This window comes from Oncorhynchus clarkii, chromosome 28 (genome assembly GCF_045791955.1).
Source record: "Oncorhynchus clarkii lewisi isolate Uvic-CL-2024 chromosome 28, UVic_Ocla_1.0, whole genome shotgun sequence".
NCBI classification, from domain to species: domain Eukaryota; kingdom Metazoa; phylum Chordata; class Actinopteri; order Salmoniformes; family Salmonidae; genus Oncorhynchus; species Oncorhynchus clarkii.
In genome coordinates, this window is record NC_092174.1 from 48,122,487 (window position 1) to 48,144,113 (window position 21,627).

Genomic DNA, 21,627 nt, shown 5'->3' on the forward strand with positions numbered 1-21,627 from the left:
AAGTTTAGATGGTATACGTTTATATGGTATGTAGTATATGTTTATATGGTATGTCTATATGGTATATGTCTATATGGTATATAGTATATGTTTATATGGTTTATATATGGTTTATATGTTTATATGGTATATGTTTATATGGTATATTTTTAGATGGTATATAGTATATGTTTAGATGGTATATGTTTATATGGTATATAGTATATGTTTAGATGGTATATAGTATATGTTTAGATGGTATATAGTATATGTTTAGATGGTATATGTTTATATGGTATATGTTTATATGGTATATGTTTAGATGGTATATAGTATATGTTTATATGGTATATGTTTATATGGTATATATTATATGGTAAATGTTTAGATGGTATATAGTATATGTTTAGATGGTATATAGTATATGTTTATATGGTATATATTATATGGTATATGTTTATATGGTATATATATTTATATGGTATATGATATATAGTATACGTTTAGATGGTATATAGTATACGTTTAGATGGTATATAGTATACGTTTAGATGGTATATAGTATACGTTTAGATGGTATATAGTATACGTTTAGATGGTATATGTCTATATGGTATATAGTATATGTTTATATAGTATATGTTTATATGGTATATATTATATGGTATATGTTTAGATGGTATATAGTATATGTTTATATAGTATATGGTATATAGTATATGTTTATATGGTATATGTTTAGATGGTATATGGTATATGGTATATGTTTAGATGGTATATAGTATATGTTTAGATGGTATATAGTATATGTTTATATGGTATATGGTATATAGTATATGTTTAGATGGTATATAGTATATGTTTATATAGTATATGGTATATAGTATGTTTAGATGGTATATAGTATACGTTTAGAAGGTATATAGTATACGTTTAGAAGGTATATAGTATACGTTTAGAAGGTATATAGTATACGTTTAGATGATATATAGTATACGTTTAGATGGTATATAGTATACGTTTAGATGGTATATAGTATACGTTTAGATGGTATATAGTATATGTTTAGATGGTATATAGTATATGTTTAGATGGTATATGTTTATATGGTATATAAAATATGTTTATATGGTATATGTTTATATGGTATATTTTTAGATGGTATATAGTATATGTTTAGATGGTATATGTTTATATGGTATATAGTATATGTTTAGATGGTATATAGTATATGTTTAGATGGTATATAGTATATGTTTAGATGGTATATGTTTATATGGTATATGTTTATATGGTATATGTTTAGATGGTATATAGTATATGTTTATATGGTATATGTTTATATGGTATATATTATATGGTAAATGTTTAGATGGTATATAGTATATGTTTAGATGGTATATAGTATATGTTTATATGGTATATATTATATGGTATATGTTTATATGGTATATAGTATATGTTTATATAGTATATGGTATATGTTTATATGGTATATGTTCATATGGTATATAGTATATGCTTATATGGTATATAGTATATGTTTAGATGGTATACGTTTATATGGTATATAGTATACGTTTATATGGTATGTCTATATGGTACATAGTATATGTTTAGATGGTATAGAGTATATGTTTAGATGGTATATAGTATATGTTTAGATGGTATATAGTATATGTTTAGATGGTATATGTTTAGATGGTATATGTTTAGATGGTATATGTTTAGATGGTATATAGTATATGTTTATATGGTATATGGTATATAGTATATGTTTAGATGGTATATAGTATATGTTTATATAGTATATGGTATATAGTATATGTTTATATGGTATATGTTTATATGGTATATAGTATATGTTTAGATGGTATATGTTTAGATGGTATATGTTTATATGGTATATAGTATATGTTTATATGGTATATAGTATATGTTTATATGGTATATATTATATGGTATATGTTTATATGGTATATAGTATATGTTTATATAGTATATGGTATATAGTATATGTTTATATGGTATATGTTCATATGGTATATAGTATATGTTTAGATGGTATACGTTTATATGGTATATAGTATACATTTATATGGTATGTCTATATGGTACATAGTATATGTTTAGATGGTATATAGTATATGTTTAGATGCTATATAGTATATGTTTAGATGGTATATAGTATACGTTTAGAAGGTATATAGTATACGTTTAGAAGGTATATAGTATACGTTTAGATGGTATATAGTATACGTTTAGATGATATATAGTATACGTTTAGATGGTATATAGTATACGTTTAGATGGTATATAGTATACGTTTAGATGGTATATAGTATACGTTTAGATGGTATATAGTATACGTTTAGATGGTATATGTCTATATGGTATATAGTATATGTTTATATAGTATATGTTTATATGGTATATATTATATGGTATATGTTTAGATGGTATATAGTATATGTTTATATAGTATATGGTATATAGTATATGTTTATATGGTATATGTTTAGATGGTATATGGTATATGGTATATGTTTAGATGGTATATAGTATATGTTTAGATGGTATAGAGTATATGTTTAGATGGTATATAGTATATGTTTAGATGGTATATAGTATATGTTTAGATGGTATATGTTTAGATGGTATATGTTTAGATGGTATATGTTTAGATGGTATATAGTATATGTTTATATGGTATATGGTATATAGTATATGTTTAGATGGTATATAGTATATGTTTATATAGTATATGGTATATAGTATATGTTTATATGGTATATGTTTATATGGTATATAGTATATGTTTAGATGGTATATGTTTAGATGGTATATGTTTATATGGTATATAGTATATGTTTATATGGTATATAGTATATGTTTATATGGTATATATTATATGGTATATGTTTATATGGTATATAGTATATGTTTATATAGTATATGGTATATAGTATATGTTTATATGGTATATGTTCATATGGTATATAGTATATGTTTAGATGGTATACGTTTATATGGTATATAGTATACATTTATATGGTATGTCTATATGGTACATAGTATATGTTTAGATGGTATATAGTATATGTTTAGATGCTATATAGTATATGTTTAGATGGTATATAGTATACGTTTAGAAGGTATATAGTATACGTTTAGAAGGTATATAGTATACGTTTAGATGGTATATAGTATACGTTTAGATGATATATAGTATACGTTTAGATGGTATATAGTATACGTTTAGATGGTATATAGTATACGTTTAGATGGTATATAGTATACGTTTAGATGGTATATAGTATACGTTTAGATGGTATATGTCTATATGGTATATAGTATATGTTTATATAGTATATGTTTATATGGTATATATTATATGGTATATGTTTAGATGGTATATAGTATATGTTTATATAGTATATGGTATATAGTATATGTTTATATGGTATATGTTTAGATGGTATATGGTATATGGTATATGTTTAGATGGTATATAGTATATGTTTAGATGGTATATAGTATATGTTTAGATGGTATATGTTTAGATGGTATATGTTTAGATGGTATATGTTTAGATGGTATATAGTATATGTTTATATGGTATATGGTATATAGTATATGTTTAGATGGTATATAGTATATGTTTATATAGTATATGGTATATAGTATATGTTTATATGGTATATGTTTATATGGTATATAGTATATGTTTAGATGGTATATGTTTAGATGGTATATAGTATGTTTAGATGGTATATGTTTATATGGTATATAGTATATGTTTATATGGTATATATTATATGGTATATGTTTATATGGTATATAGTATATGTTTATATAGTATATGTTTATATGGTATATGTTCATATGGTATATAGTATATGTTTAGATGGTATACGTTTATATGGTATATAGTATACATTTATATGGTATGTCTATATGGTACATAGTATATGTTTAGATGGTATATAGTATATGTTTAGATGCTATATAGTATATGTTTAGATGGTATATAGTATACGTTTAGAAGGTATATAGTATACGTTTAGAAGGTATATAGTATACGTTTAGAAGGTATATAGTATACGTTTAGATGGTATATAGTATACGTTTAGATGATATATAGTATACGTTTAGATGGTATATAGTATACGTTTAGATGGTATATAGTATACGTTTAGATGGTATATAGTATACGTTTAGATGGTATATAGTATACGTTTAGATGGTATATGTCTATATGGTATATAGTATATGTTTATATAGTATATGTTTATATGGTATATATTATATGGTATATGTTTAGATGGTATATAGTATATGTTTATATAGTATATGGTATATAGTATATGTTTATATGGTATATGTTTAGATGGTATATGGTATATGTTTAGATGGTATATAGTATATGTTTAGATGGTATACAGTATATGTTTAGATGGTATACGTTTATATGGTATATAGTATACGTTTATATGGTATGTCTATATGGTACATAGTATATGTTTAGATGATATATAGTATATGTTTAGATGGTATATAGTATATGTTTAGATGGTATATAGTATATGTTTAGATGGTATATAGTATATGTTTAGATGGTATATAGTACATGTTTAGATGGTATATAGTACATGTTTAGATGGTATATAGTACATGTTTAGATGGTATATGTTTATATGGTACATGTTTATATGGTATATTTTTAGATGGTATATAGTATATGTTTAGATGGTATATGTTTAGATGGTATATAGTATATATTTAGATGGTATATGTTTATATGGTATATGTTTATATGGTATATGTTTAGATGGTATATAGTATATGTTTATATGGTATATGGTATATAGTATATGTTTATATGGTATATAGTATATGTTTATATAGTATATGTTTATATGGTTTATAGTATATGTTTAGATGGTATATATTATATGGTATATGTTTAGATGGTATATAGTGAATGTTTATATAGTATATGTTTATATGGTATATAGTATATGTTTATATGGTATATAGTATATGTTTAGATGGTATATAGTATACGTTTAGAATCTAAACTTTAGATGGTATATAGTATACGTTTAGATGGTATATGTTTAGATGGTATATAGTATATGTTTAGATGGTATATAGTATATGTTTATATGGTATATGTTTAGATGGTATATAGTATATATTTAGATGGTATGTGTTTATATGGTATATGTTTAGATGGTATATGTTTAGATGGTATATAGTATATGTTTAGATGGTATATATGGTATATATTATATGGTATATGTTTAGATGGTATATAGTATATGTTTAGATGGTATATAGTATATGTTTAGATGGTATATGTTTATATGGTATATGTTTAGATGGTATATGTTTAGATGGTATATGTTTAGATGGTATATAGTATATGTTTATATGGTATATAGTATATGTTTAGATGGTATATAGTATATGTTTATATGGTATATATTATATGGTATATGTTTAGATGGTATATAGTATATGTTTATATAGTATATGTTTATATGGTATATAGTATATGTTTAGATGGTATATGTTTAGATGGTATATGTTTATATGGTATATAGTATATGTTTATATGGTATATAGTATATGTTTAGATGGTATATATTATATGGTATATGTTTATATGGTATATAGTATATGTTTATATAGTATATGGTATATGTTTATATGGTATATAGTATATGTTTATATGGTATATAGTATATGTTTAGATGGTATATAGTATATGTTTATATGGTATATATTATATGGTATATGTTTAGATGGTATATAGTATATGTTTATATAGTATATGGTATATAGTATATGTTTATATGGTATATAGTATATGTTTATATGGTATATAGTATATGTTTAGATGGTATATGTTTAGATGGTATATAGTATATATTATATGGTATATATTATATGGTATATAGTATATGTTTATATAGTATATGGTAGCCAGCCAGCCAGCCAGCCAGCCAGCCAGCCAGCCAGCCAGCCTTGAAGGTTTTGTAAACGACTTGAGCTGCAACAGATTTCCACAAATTGCTACTAACCTCATTATAATGACATAATGAAACATCGGTTCACAAAAAATATTATTCTCACATAGTGGTATTAAACAATAAAACACAGGAATTAGTGGTTTTGGGTAGACATTAAATTTAAGATGCTTTTGGGAAACCGGGCCCAGGGTAAAAAGAGGTAGGAAGTAAAGAGACAGTATGTACCTGCATGGTGTGGAAAGAAACGTAGTTCATGTTGTAGACCACTCCCACCAGGCTGTGGCTGTAGCCAATGAAGGCCCCCGCGAGCAGCAGCACCAGGTGGTATTCATTCAGGCACATCTCAGGACCACTACTACTGTAACCAACACAACAGACAGACAGATATATTTGAACGGAGCTTTGCTCAATCATGAGGCATCGAAGAAGAAGAAAAAAGGAAGGAAGAAAAAAAAATAAGAAAGTAGTAAGAAATCAACCAAAAAATTAAATTCCTTCTAGACAATTTCCTATACAAAATGTTTCACTGTAATAGTGAAGGTGTAAACTTGGCAGTAGAAAACCTAGCCTTAGCTTCCCTATCAAATATTTTAAAAAAGTCTACAAAATTAACAATTTCAAATGGTGTTGAAATGCAAAAACCTAAGAAAGAAATTGAGAAACCTGTCCAACCAAAAACAGCGATCCAGAAAACAGAGTCTACACCTTCACTATGGTGAGTCACTAAAACAATACAGAAATACACTTTGGGAAAAGAAGGAACAGCACGTCAGAAATCAGCTCAACACGAGTGAAGAAACAAACAAGCAAAACAAAAAAGAGGCATAGTCTCCGTGCTTTGTTGATTTAAAAAAAATACTACTACTCAAATTTGGCATGAGGCCCTGAAAAACAAATTGATGGAAAGTGGTGTTGGGGAAAAAAAAAAAAAAAACATACGACTTTATAAAATCCATGTACACAAAGATAATAGGCCAAACACACATCTTTCCACAGGGCCGTGGGGTGAGACAGGGATGCAGTTTAAGCCCCACCATCTACAACATGTAGATCAAAATATTGGCGAGGAGACCAGAACAGTCTGCAGCACCCGGCCTCACTCTACTAGAATCTGAAGTCAAATGTCTACCGTTTGCTGATGATCTGGTTCTTCTCTCCTCAACCAACAGCAGCACCTAGATCTTCTGCACAGATTCTGTCAGACCTGGGCCCTGACAGTGAATCTCAGTAAGACCAAAATAATGGTGTTCCAAAAAAAAGGTCCAGTTGCCAGGACCACAAATACCATCTAGACACCGTTGCCCTAGAGCACAAAAAAATACGAAACATACCTCAGCCTAAACATCAGTAACTACCACAAAGCTGTGAACGATCTGAGAGACAAGGCAAGAAGGGTCTTCTATGCCATCAAAAGGAACATCAAATCCGACATACCAATTAGGATCTGGCAAAAAATACTTGAATCAGTTACAGAACCCATTACCCTCCATGGTTGTGAGGTCTGGGGGCCGCTCACCAACCAAGAAATCACAAAATGGGACAAACACCAAATTAAGACTCTGCATACAGAATTCTGCAAAAATATCCTCCGTGTACAACATAGAACACCAAATAATGCATGCAGAGCAGAATTTGGCCAATAACCACTAATTCTCAAAATTCAGAAAACAAATTCTACAACCACCTAAAAAAGGAAGCAATTCCCAAACCTTCCATAACAAAGCCATCACCTACAGAGAAATGAACCTGGAGAAGAGTCCCCTAAGCAAGCTGGTCCAGGGGCTCTGTTCACAAACACAAACACACCCCACAGAGCCATTACCCACAGAGAAACTAACCTGGAGAAGAGTCCCCTAAGCAAGCTGGTCCTGGGGCTCTGTTCACAAACACACCCCACAGAGCCCCAAGACAGCAGCACAATTAGACCAAACCAAATCATGAGAAAACAAAAAGATAATTACTTGACACATTTGGAATAACTAACAAAGAAACAGAGCAAACTAGAATGCTATTTGGCCCTAAACAGAGGCAGAATACCTGACCACTGTGACTGACCCGAAATTAAGGAAAGCTTTGACTATGTACAGACTCAGTGAGCATAGCCTTGCTATTTAAAAAGGCCGCCTTAGGCAGACATGGCTCTCAAGAGAAGACAGGCTATGTGCTCACTGCCCACAAAATGAGGTGGAAACTGAGCTGCACTTCCTAACCTCCTGCCAAATGTATAACCATATTAGAGACACATATTTCCCACAGATCCACAAAGAATTTGAAAAGAAATCACATTTTGCCAAACTCCCATATCTACTGGGTGAAATAGGCAGGTAGCCTAGTAGTTAGAGCGTTGGGCCAGTAACCAGCAGGTAGCCTAGTGGTTAGAGCAGGTAGCCTAGTGGTTAGAGCGTTGGGCCAGTAACCAGCAGGTAGCCTAGTGGTTAGAGCGTTGGGCCAGTAACCAGCAGGTAGCCTAGTGGTTAGAGCGTTGGGCCAGTAACCAGCAGGTAGCCTAGTGGTTAGAGCAGGTAGCCTAGTGGTTAGAGCGTTGGGCCAGTAACCAGCAGGTAACCTAGTGGTTAGAGCGTTGGGCCAGTAACCAGCAGGTAGCCTAGTGGTTAGAGCAGGTAGCCTAGTGGTTAGAGCGTTGGGCCAGTAACCAGCAGGTAACCTAGTGGTTAGAGCGTTGGGCCAGTAACCAGCAGGTAGCCTAGTGGTTAGAGCAGGTAGCCTAGTGGTTAGAGCGTTGGGCCAGTAACCAGCAGGTAGCCTAGTGGTTAGAGCAGGTAGCCTAGTGGTTAGAGCGTTGGGCCAGTAACCAGCAGGTAACCTAGTGGTTAGAGCGTTGGGCCAGTAACCAGCAGGTAGCCTAGTGGTTAGAGCGTTGGGCCAGTAACCAGCAGGTAGCCTAGTGGTTAGAGCGTTGGGCCAGTAACCAGCAGGTAGCCTAGTGGTTAGAGCGTTGGGCCAGTAACCAGCAGGTAGCCTAGTTGTTAGAGCAGGTAGCCTAGTGGTTAGAGTGTTGGGCCAGTAACCAGCAGGTAGCCTAGTGGTTAGAGCGTTGGACTAGTAACCAGCAGATAGCCTAGTGGTTAGAGCAGGTAGCCTAGTGGTTAGAGTGTTGGGCCAGTAACCAGCAGGTAGCCTAGTGGTTAGAGTGTTGGGGCGGCAGGGTAGCCTAGTGGTTAGAGTGTTGGGGCGGCAGGGTAGCCTAGTGGTTAGAGTGTTGGGGCGGCAGGGTAGCCTAGTGGTTAGAGTGTTGGGGCGGCAGGGTAGCCTAGTGGTTAGAGTGTTGGGGCGGCAGGGAAGCCTAGTGGTTAGAGTGTTGGGGCGGCAGGGTAGCCTAGTGGTTAGAGTGTTGGGGCGGCAGGGAAGCCTAGTGGTTAGAGTGTTGGGGCGGCAGGGTAGCCTAGTGGTTAGAGTGTTGGGGCGGCAGGGTAGCCTAGTGGTTAGAGTGTTGGGGCGGCAGGGTAGCCTAGTGGTTAGAGTGTTGGGGCGGCAGGGTAGCCTAGTGGTTAGAGTGTTGGGACGGCAGGGTAGCCTAGTGGTTAGAGTGTTGGGGCGGCAGGGTAGCCTAGTGGTTAGAGTGTTGGGACGGCAGGGTAGCCTAGTGGTTAGAGTGTTGGGGCGGCAGGGTAGCCTAGTGGTTAGAGTGTTGGGGCGGCAGGGTAGCCTAGTGGTTAGAGTGTTGGGGCGGCAGGGTAGCCTAGTGGTTAGAGTGTTGGGCCAGTAACCGAAAGGTTGCTGGGTTGAATCCCTAAACTGACAAGGTACAAATCTGTCGTTCTGCCCCTGAACAAGGCAGTTAACCCACTGTTCCTAGGCCGTCATTGTAAATAATAATTTGTTCTTAACCTTTATTTAACTCGGCAAGTCAGTTAAATAAAAATGAAATCCCACAGTGTGACATCACAGCAGCAAGATGTGTGACCTGTTGTCACAAGAAAAGCACAACCAGTGAAGAACACACACCATTGTAAATACAACCTATATTTAAATTAATTTCCATCCCTGTGTGTATGCCAGGTAAACCTAAACATGTGTGGTGTCTCACCTCTCATCCTGTGTACAGGGGTGCCCCAAGGACCTGTAGCGCCCTCCGATGGTGAAGGCACAACACCAAGCTACTACAACACCCATGATGCAGTGCACCAGTGAGTGGACGAACTGACGGGGGTGGAGCACCTGACCCAGGAGGGCGATCTTGGAACAGGCGATGGATGGGACCACTGGTGGGAATCAATCAATTAATCAAACAATTAGTAAAACAGGGTGAATGCTGGGACTGTTGTCCCAGGACATTGGCACCTCCATGTACAGGGTGAATGCTGGGACTGTTGTCCCAGGACATTGGCAATCTTGGCCTGATTCAATCTCAAGAGATGGAGTGCAGCAATCACCTCAGGCTCCTTCCACTCAGAAGTGTGATCCCCTGGGAGAACCCTTCAGCTACTGGCTCACCTGTGTAATACTCCAGGTTGAAGAAGCCCACCATCAATACCACTCCACATAGCAGAATGAAGGAGAAGATGGCACTGGCACTGGTCAATAGGGACAGGCATTCTGGAAGCAGACAACACATAATTAATAGGCTGCTGAATATATATATCTATCCATCTACTGGCACTGGTCAACAAGGCCAAGCATTCTAGAAGCAGACAACACATAATTAATAGCATTCTAGAAGCAGACAACACATAATTAATAGCATTCTAGAACGAGACATTAGAATAATGTGCTTACAAGCAGTCTCCGACATAACTGTCTCAGCTGGCTACACAGCCAGAGACCGACTACAGTAAGGTAAGTTAGTCTGACTGGCTACACAGCCAGAGAACGACTACAGTAAGGACAGTTAGTCTGACTGGCTACACAACCAGAGAACGACTACAGTAAGGTAGGTTAGTCTGACTGGCTAGAGTGAACGACTACAGTAAGGTAAGTTAGTCTAACTGGCTACACAGCCAGAGAACGACTACAGTAAGGTAAGTTAGTCTGACTGGCTACACAGCCAGAGAACGACTACAGTAAGGTAAGTTAGTCTGACTGGCTACACAGCCAGAGAACGACTACAGTAAGGTAAGTTAGTCTGACTGGCTACACAACCAGAGAACGACTACAGTAAGGTAAGTTAGTCTGACTGGCTACACAACCAGAGAACGACTACAGTAAGGTCCGTTAGTCTGACTGGCTACACAGCCAGAGAACGACTACAGTAAGGTAAGTTAGTCTGACTGGCTAGAGTGAACGACTACAGTAAGGTAAGTTAGTCTAACTGGCTACACAGCCAGAGAACGACTACAGTAAGGTAAGTTAGTCTGACTGGCTACACAGCCAGAGAACGACTACAGTAAGGTAAGTTAGTCTGACTGGCTACACAGCCAGAGAACGACTACAGTAAATAAGTTAGTCTAACTGGCTACACAGCCAGAGAACGACTACAGTAAGGTCAGTTAGTCTGACTGGCTACACAGCCAGAGACCGACTACAGTAAGGTAAGTTAGTCTGACTGGCTACACAGCCAGATAACGACTACAGTAAGGTAAGTTAGTCTGACTGGCTAGAGTGAACGACTACAGTAAGGTAAGTTAGTCTAACTGGCTACACAGCCAGAGAACGACTACAGTAAGGTAAGTTAGTCTGACTGGCTACACAGCCAGAGAACGACTACAGTAAGGACAGTTAGTCTGACTGGCTAGAGTGAACTGATACATTTTGACATTGTGTACTAGGTGAGTGCATTGGCTTGTGAAAGGTTCTCTTACCTGACATCCAGAGTATCGGGTGAAACAGACTGAATCTGCTGAGAAGTACAAACAGAGCTGTGGTGGGCAGCAGCAGCAGGACAGACCACGCCATACTGGCTACTGCTCTCCAACATATCACCTGGAAACACCGACATTCATACCGCAGATACAATGCATCACATTGGGAAGTGACTGGTGTGCCAGAATTGTGTTACGTGAAAATGTTAGCCTGAATAAGTCTAGCCGAGGACCGCTGAACTCTTGTTCTCTTTTATCGAGGTGGAGTCGAGTTCTGATAACTGGTCGCGTGGTTTGCTAGCAACAACATTGAGACACCGTCAGTCGATGCTTGTAAGAAAAACGCCAATTCTGAAAACGATTACCTGTAACGGCAGCAGCGGCAGGGGCGGCAGGGTAGCCTAGTGGTTAGAGCGCTGGACTAGTAACCGGAAGGTTGCGAGTTCAAACCCCCGAGCTGACAAGGTACAAATCTGTCGTTCTGCCCCTGAACGGGCAGTTAACCCACTGTTCCTAGGCCGTCATTGAAAATAAGAATTTGTTCTTAACTGACTTGCCTGGTTAAATAAAGGTAAAATAAAAATAAATAACTATGTTTGTTCTGTACAAATCGCATTTCTCCCCCAGTGTGCAGAAATTAATACTAGAAAAATATATATATTTAAAACTTCCCGAATACAACCACTGACTTTTTCCCTCATTTGTGTTACTCATCTCAGTGAATGGCGCATAGTTGTACATAACAAACATAGGTACAGGTCAGGGTTTTCAGAATTGACATTTTTACAAGCGGCGACTGATGGCGCCTCAATGTTGTTGCTAGCAAATCGCACTCCACCTCGATACAAGTGAACCCCATTGAGTGTTCTTCAGCGAGAACAAACCTGTCCCTCTACTAGGGCTGCAAAGGGTCTGAAATATTCCACCTCGATACAAGTGAACCCCGTTGAGTGTTCTTCAGCGAGAACAAACCTGTCCCTCTACTAGGGTTGCAAAGGGTCTGAAATATTCCGGTAATTTTCCAGGATTTTTCCATGGGAAGTTCAGCCCGGGAATTTATATATATATATATATTTTTAAGTTAGCTTATAACCTTGAATTTTTTTTTGTGGAATCCACATAAGGCAATTCTAGGTCTTGTGCCATATGTTGGTTAAACTATCCCAATTCAATGGAATTGCAACCCTCTGCATGCACTCTTCCATCACATGTACAGTTCATTCTCAAGATCTTGCACACTAATGAGATGCTATTGAGCTCACACTACTACACTGTCTGAGCCAAGGACTACATGCTTTCTGGTAAGTTTTGATTACAATACTGGGTGGGGTGAATATATTTTATACGACATACATAATTTTTTGTTAACTAGTAAATAATAGCCTACAGCAAAGTGTGTTTAAATCATTTCTAACTTGTTAACAATTTCTGCTAGTTAGTTTTTGCTACCATTTGGGTTTTAGCTCGATTGAGCCTGCTAACTGAGGAGTGTTAATTCACCCGTTTCCATACATGTTTCATTTGAGAACATCTTACAAAGGAGTTGTTTAATCTAACTGCTTAACTATTTATCTGTACATGGAATTGTATTTGTTGTTTTTTTCAACTAATTTTGTTATAATCTTTACAGGAAAATGCCACATCTGATGTGTGGAGACATTTCACTGCAGCAAATGTAGTAGGAAAAGCTGTGTACATTTGCAAATAGTGTGGCAAATCATATGTGAAGAATGCAACAAAGATGCAGAATCATCTGGCCAAGTGCATAAAGTTCCCTCAGAGCTCACAACAAGCAACCTCTGACAAAAGCCCCTCTACTTCCATTCGAGGTGTAAATGATGAATCAGACACCTTATCGATAGTCAACAGCTCATGGTCCTCCTGGAATTCAAAGTTTTTTGGACTCAATGGAGGAACGTAGTCAGAGAAATGCTGATGAATGTCTTGCTCGAGCTGTGTATGAAACTGGTTCACCGCTGATGCTCACAGGCAATGTGTATTTTAAGAGATTTCTGAATGTTCTTCGCCCAGCATATACCCCTCCAACCAGTATTCTACAAGAGCACAGACACAAGGGACAACAGACACACCTGTCTCTACATTGCAGATGAGCTGAAGGCAGTCAATAACCTTGGACCACAGAAGGTATTTACACTGGTGACAGACAATGCTGCGAACATGAAGGCTGCTTGGTCTAAAGTGGAGGAGTCCTACCCTCACATCACACCCATTGGCTGTGCTTCTCATGCATTGAATCTGCTCCTCGAGGACATCATGGCACTGAAAACAATGGATACACTCTACAAGAGAGCCAAGGAAATGCTTAAGTATGTGAAATGTCATCAAGTTATACCAGCAATCTACCTCACCAAGCAAAGTGAGAAGAATAAGAGCACCACATTGAAGCTGCCCAGCAACACAGTGTCATGTTTGACAATCTCATGTTTGACAATCTCCGCAATCTGCCGATATGGACAGCCCCATCAAGAGGATCCTCCAGGATGATATATTTTGGGAGAGAGTGGTAACCAGCCAGAAACTCCCGAAACCTATAGCAGTAGCCATTGTACGGGTTGAGGGAGACAATGCCATCTTGTCTGATGTTCAGACTCTGCTTGCAGATGTAAGAGAAGAAATCCATACTGCCCTGCCCACTTCACTGTTGCTCCAAGCAGAGGAAACTGCAGTTACATCTGCCTGAAGCCCATACACACTGCAGCGTACATGTTGGATCCCAAGTATGCTGGTAAGAACATCCTGTGTGGTGCAGAGATCAACAAGGCCTATGGTGTCATCACTACCATGTCTCGCCACCTTGGCCTGGAGGAGGGCAAGGTTCTTGGCAGTCCAACATATCTCATCAGCCACCTGGTGGAAGGGACTTTGTGGATCTGAGGGTCTTTCCCCTGTTGCCTCCATTATCCTCCAAATCCCACCAACATCAGCCGCCTCAAGAGTGCAACTGGTCCTAGTTTGGGAACACACACCACAGCACGCAACAGGTTGACCAATACAAGGGGATGGTGTTTTGGTGGCCATCCGGGCAAATGTGAGGCTTTTTGAGTCTGACAACGAGACATCGTCAACAAGGTTGGAAAGTGACAGTGAAGATGAGGCCTCAGAGTCTGATGTTCAAGAGGTGGACATTGAGGAGGTCCAGGGAGAAGACATGGAAGCCTGAGAGGAAGACAACCAAAGCTTTAGTTTCTAGACCATCATTTTACAGATGTTGAAAACGGTTTTTTTGGGGAGATGCGATGGATCATTCAATATTCCCTTTTGTTGTTCTGTCAAATCACCCCTTGTAAAGAGTCAACTAATTTAATTAAAGTTAAATTCCTAACTACTGTTTGTTTTTTTTCTATAGGAAGGATTTAATCATTTGCAATTGTCTCCATTTGATATATCCAATGCAAAAAAACATCTACATTTAAATGGTATTAATATTAATTTGCATATATTCCTGTTAATTCACATTCATTTCCACGGAAGGTTTCCACCTCTGAATATTCCCCAAAATGTGCAACCCTACTGGTGGCACGGTCAGTGATTTATTTAGAATTCAAGGGACTCTTAACCAGTATGGCTACCACAGCATTCTGCAGCGATACGCCATCCCATCTGGTTTGCGCTTAGTGGGACTATCATTTGTTTTTCAACAGGTCTATGACCCAAAACACACCTCCAGGCTGTGTAAGGACTATTTGACCAAGAAGGAGAGTGATTGAGTCCTGGCATCCACAATCACCCGACCTCAACACAATTTGAGATGGTTTGGGATGAGTTGGACCACCTAGTGAAGGAAAAGTAGACAACAAGTGCTCAGCATATGTGGGAACTCCAAGACTGTTGGAAAAGCATTCCTCATGAAGCTGGTTGAGAGAATGCCAAGAGTGTGCAAAGCTGTCATCAAGGCAAAGGGTGGCTATTTGAAGAATATCAAATATATTTTTGCTTACTACGTGATTCCATGTGTTATTTCATAAATGTTGATGACGATTATTCTACAATTTAGAAACTCAAAAATAAAGAAAACCCCTTGAATGAGTTAGTGTGTAGAAACTTTTGCCTGAAATGATGACCCCTTCCTCAGTAGCCTAATTCATGCAGGCTACTGGGAAACACAAGCACTTCTTACCTCAAATCGCTTCGCTATTCATGTTGAATAAATTAGTCTTCATTTGAACTAAGCAAGCTGCTAAATAGTTCAGTTTACATCAGGGGCTATAGGCTACCTGCTTTTATCTAAGAGAACCCTGGCAAAACTGAATCACAATCATCAACCCAGATTTTAGTCTGTAGCTTATGCCTATTGATATGAGAAGTCAATCTCAGGAAGTGGGACATTTGAAACGGTTTATAGTATTAACATCTATCACATAATAAACAGCTAAATTGCCAGAACATAGCCGAACATGAACATTTTAAAGGAAGTCCAAGTGGTTCTTGCTCAGAGATTGAGATCCTCGGTCCAACTTTCATCACTCAAACTCTCCTGTTGGATTCATCTATGTTACGGACATACGCAAAGGGGATTTATTTACAATAATAAACCTGGTTTTATACCTGAATGCTGATTGACTGAAAGCGGCGGTATACCAGACCATATACCATGGGGTATGAGAAAATATGACTTTTAAATTGCGTTGGTACACAGTTTATTATAGCAATAAGGCACCCCGGGGGGTTGTGGTCAATATATCACGGCTAAGAGCTGTATCCCGGCACTCAGCTTTGCGTCATGCTTAAGAACAGCCCTTGGCCGTGGTATATTGGTCATATAGCATACCCCCTTGTGCCTTATTTCTTAATCATAGCAGTCAAACGAGCTAAATCGACATACATTGATTGATCCACTGATCTGGCGAGTTTAATAAGGGTGAATTATTTTCTCGTCACATATTCAGTCATAGCTTGCAATAACTATTATTTTGGGGAAACACGAATTACACTTCTAATGTCGTTACAAGTTACTATGTTATTCCTTCTAATTGGATCGATAACATTATGGGAAAGGGTTTTGTTGTATAAATATGGCAACTCCACTCTTGCTGTGAAAAACAAACTATTGGGCTGGTTTCCAGGCGTTATGTGCGGGTTTTGAGTGGTATGTATTGGGCTAGAAATTGTAGCTTGGATCCAGACCCTTCGGTCAAAGCTGAATGCTACGTTAAACTACTAAGTTACCTAGTTTATGTGAAACTTGAAAATATAGCTAGCTTTTCTACGATTACAGACAGCCAACAACAACTTGTGTTGTTATACTGTGTTGTTATACTAGCAATGAAATATATACTTGTTATACTTGTGTTGTTATACTAGCAATGAAATGTAGCTACTGTTACTAGCTAGCTAGCTAGTTAGTTAATAGCAAAGCTAGCTAACTGTAATTGGGTAACTAACTAGCTAGCTGTGGTTTAGTTGTTTAAATAGGGCAGTGCTTACCTTACGAACGAACCAACAACTTTGATCCGATGAAAACATTTTGATTCGATATAAAGATTTTTGATGAGACTGCAAAAAAAAAGAAAGGTGTTTAAAAAAAACAAATTATGCCAGCTAGTTGTCAAAATCCTAGAGAATATTCCACTTCTGTGCAGTTTCTCGTATAAGCGCGGCACATGCATTCAAAGGACATGTCAGGACCCCCCTTTTTCAAAGTCTGTCCAGAGAGACGAAAGCATGAAGAAGAGAGGCTGAAACTGCTTCTCAGAGACAAATCCACACCACGATTGTAAAGCGACGTCATGGCGACGCTGGCTGATGAAGAACATGCGTAGAAAACACTTCATCCGGTCTCGCCGCCGAACTGCGCGTGTGCATGCCGTCAAAAATCAAAGGCACTCTCCATCGATATAAAATATGTTTTTTTAAAGAAAATTAAAACATGTCACTTTCACGACGTTGGAGTAATAACATGTTCAACTACTTAAGACTTTGGCTCGAATCTCGGTTCTGCCTTTAGATTTCGAGAAAATTAATAATTCATGAATACTTTTTTCACTTCTCTCATTGACTTGTCAAACGCCAAACCCCGGCCGATTCTGTTTGGTCCGTTTCGGAAGCGTTCCCGGAAGAGTCGTGATGTTGCGCCTCTTGGGTTTTAGAAACTCTGTGGTCTGTCACATAGAAATTAGGTGGTGGGCCGAAGCCTAAAAACGTGAAGTTGATCGATCCCCGTCGAGGAAGGATCTGATATTTTGTATATGACAGTACAACATTCTTATGATGACTATAACATTTGTTGGCACCTTAACTTGTCATAAAATGTATATTTCAACACCCTGTCTACTCAGGCAAATTTACAAACTGCTAAACTTGGAACCAATAGGATCTCCCGTACATACCCCTCGTGATGAAGACAGCCAATGGCTGTAGGATGAAACACAGCCTCCAATGAAAACTCGAGCTGCTTCTTGTGCGTGTGTGCGCGTGCGCCAGAGACGGAAATAAGATCTGTTTTGGAGTGATATGTGCAGCATGCAATTGGAATTGTCCTGAACGTATGAAGAGGAAACACCGTTGACCAGTGGTGTAAAAAGTATCCAATTGTGATACTTGAGTAAAAGTATAGATACCATAATAGAAAGTTACTCAAGTAAAAGTGAAAGTTACCCAGTATATCCTACTTGAGCAAAAGTCTAAAAGTATTTAGTTTTAAATATACTTAAGAATCAAAAGAAATTGTAATTGATAAAATATACTTAAGTATCTATCCAAAGTAAAAGTATAAATCATTTCAAATTCCTTATATTAAACAAAGCAAACGGCACCATTTTTGTGTTTTTAAAATTTATGCATATCCAGGGGCACACTCCAACACTCAGACATAATTTACAAAAGATGCATTTGTGTTTAGTGAGTTCGCCAGATCAGAGGCAGTAGGAATGACCAGTACGTATTCTCTCGATAAGTGTGTGAATCGGGCCATTTTCTTGTCCTTCTAAGCATTCAAAATGTAACGAGTACTTTTGGGTGTCAAGGAAAATGTATGGAGTAAAAAGTACATAATTGTCTTTAGGAATGTAGTGAAGTAAAAGTTGTCAAAAATATAAATAGTAAAGTAATGTACAGCTACCCCCAAAAACGACTTAAGTAGTACTTTAAAGTATTTTTACTTAAGTAGTACTTTAAAGTATTTTTACTTAAGTAGTACTTTAAAGTATTTTTACTTAAGTAGTACTTTAAAGTATTTTTACTTAAGTACTTTACACCACTCTGCAAACTCTCCTTCCAGACTCATATCAAACATCTCCAATCCAAAATCAAATCTAGAGTCGGCTTTCTATTTCGCAACAAAGCCTCCTTCACTCACGCCGCAAAACTTACCCTAGTAAAACTGACTATCCTACCGATCCTCGACTTGGGCGATGTCATCTACAAAATAGCTTCCAATACTCTACTCAGCTAACTGGATGCAATTTATCACAGTGCCATCCATTTTGTTACTAAAGCACCTTATACCACCCACCACTGCGACCTGTATGCTCTAGTCAGCTGGCCCTCGCTACATGTTCGTCGCCAGACCCACTGGCTCCAGGTCATCTACAAGTCTATGCTAGGTAAAGCTCCGCCTTATCTCAGTTCACTGGTCACGATGGCAACACCCACCCGTAGCACGCGCTCCAGCAGGTGTATCTCACTGATCATCCCTAAAGCCAACACCTCATTTGGCCGCCTTTCCTTCCAGTTCTCTGCTGCCTTTGACTGGAACGAATTGCAAAAATCTCTAAAGTTGGAGACTTTTATCTCCCTCACCAACTTTAAACATCTGCTACCTGAGCAGCTAACCGATTGCTGCAGCTGTACATAGTCCATCGGTATATAGCCCACCCAATTTATCTACCACATCCCCATACTGTTTTTATTTTATTTACTTTTCTGCTCTTTCGCACACCAGTATCTCTACCTGCACATGTTCATCTGATCATTTATCACTCCAGTGTTAATCTGCTAAATTGTAATTATTCACTCCTATGGCCTATTTATTGCCTACCTCCTCATGCCTTTTGCACACAATGTATATAGACTCTTTTTTTCTACTGTGTTATTGACTTGTTTATTGTTTACTCCATGTGTAACTCTGTTTTGTTGTCTGTTCACACTGCTATACTTTATCTTGGCCAGGTCGCAGTTGCAAATGAGAACTTGTTCTCAACTAGCCTACCTGGTTTAATAAAGGTGCATTTTTTATTTTTTATAAACTGCCGTAGCCAATTTATTAGGAGATAACCAATGTTAGTTTGACTAGCCAAGCCAGCAACTGTAAATGTTAATTTGACTGTTCACGAGGCTAGTGTTAAATTAGCTGTCTTGCTGTCAGTTAATTATATTTTTGAATCATGTTTTGGCATAATTACAGTTGAAGTCGGAAGTTTACATACACCTTAGCCAAGTTTTTCCCAATTCCTGACATTTAATCCTAGTAAAAAATCCTGTTTTAGTTCAGTTAGGATCACCACTATTTTAAGAAAGTGAAATGTCAGAATAATAGAAGAGAGAATGATTGATTTCAACTTTTATTTCTTTCTTCACATTCCGAGTGGGTCAGAAGTTTACATGCACTCAATTAGTATTTGGTAGCATTGCCTTTAAACTGTCTAACTTGGGTCAAACTTTTCGGGTAGCCTTCCACAAGCTTCCCACAATAATTTGGGTGAATTTTGGCCCATTCCTCCTGACAGAGCTGGTGTAACTGAGTCAGGTTTATAGGCCACCTTGCTTGCACACGCTTTTTCAGTTCTGCCCACAAATTTTCTATGGGATTGAGGTCAGGGCTTTGTGATGGCCACTCCAATACCTTGACTTTGTTGTCCTTAAGCCAAGTATGCTTGGGGTTATAGTCCATTTGGAAGACCCATTTGCGACCAAGCTTTAACTTCCTGACTGATGTCTTGAGTTGTTGCTTCAACATATCCACATCATTTTCCTTCCGCATAATTCTCCGGAAGTGCACCAGTCCCTCCTGCAGCAAAGCACCCCCACATGCTTCACAGTTGGGATGGTGTTCTTCGGCTTGCAAGCCTCCCCCTTTTTCCTCCAAACATAACGATGGTCATTATGGTCAAACAGTTCTATTTTTGTTTCATCAGACCAGAGGACATTTCTCCAAAAAATACGAACTTTGTTCCCATGTGCACTTGCAAACCGTAGTCTGGCTTTTTTATGGCGATTTTGGAGCTGTGGCTTCTTCCTTGCTGAGTGGCCTTTCAGGTTATGTCAATATAGGACTCATTTTTACTGTGGATATAGATACTTTATAGGTCCTTGTGAAGATGCTGGAGGAAACGGGTACAAAAGTATCTATATCCACAGTAAAATGAGTCCTATATTGACATAACCTGAAAGGCCACACAGCTCCAAAATCGCCATAAAAAAAGCCAGTTTGCAAGTGCACATGGGAACAAAGTTCGTATTTTTTGGAGAAAAAATGAAACAAAACGTGGTACTGTTGTTCTGGGATTGATTTGCACTTTTCACACCATCTCTAGAAGACAGAATGCGTCTCCTTCCTGAGCGTTATGACGGCTGTGCGGCTGTATGGTGTTTATACTTGCGTACACCTTCAGGTGTTTGAAGATTAGATAGAAACGTAGTTAGACTTGTTTTAACATTTTTTTTTTTTTTTTACCCCTTTTTCTCCCCAATTTCGTGGTATCCAATTGTTGTAGTCTCTTCGCTACTCCCGTACGGGCTCAGGAGAGACAAAGGTTGAAAGTCATGCGTCCTCCGATACACAACCCAACCTAGCCGCACTGCTTCTTAACACAGCGCGCATCCAACCCGGAAGCCAGCCGCACCAATGTGCCGGAGGAAACACCGTGCACCTGGCAACCTTGGCGGTAGGGATG

At 37.4% G+C, this 21,627-nt stretch overlaps 1 protein-coding gene across 2 annotated transcripts in view; it reads right to left on the reverse strand.

Annotated features, from left to right (window-relative positions):
* The window catches only part of LOC139387401 (NDC1 transmembrane nucleoporin), a 53,386-nt gene extending 35,944 nt beyond the window's left edge, over nucleotides 1-17,442 (reverse strand). Inside the window, exons 1-5 of one of the 2 annotated variants that reach the window (XM_071133554.1) lie at nucleotides 17,222-17,442; nucleotides 11,777-11,897; nucleotides 10,473-10,574; nucleotides 10,066-10,240; nucleotides 6,243-6,372 (exon numbers count right to left, since the gene is read on the reverse strand). In XM_071133554.1, the coding sequence (XP_070989655.1) occupies nucleotides 6,243-6,372; nucleotides 10,066-10,240; nucleotides 10,473-10,574; nucleotides 11,777-11,897; nucleotides 17,222-17,260 (567 nt within the window). In that variant the 5' untranslated portion in view covers nucleotides 17,261-17,442. Of the gene's footprint in view, nucleotides 1-6,242; nucleotides 6,376-10,065; nucleotides 10,241-10,472; nucleotides 10,575-11,776; nucleotides 11,898-17,221 lie in introns of both variants that reach the window. The other variant, XM_071133553.1, reaches the window with a different exon arrangement.
* Nucleotides 17,443-21,627: the final 4,185 nt, after the last annotated feature.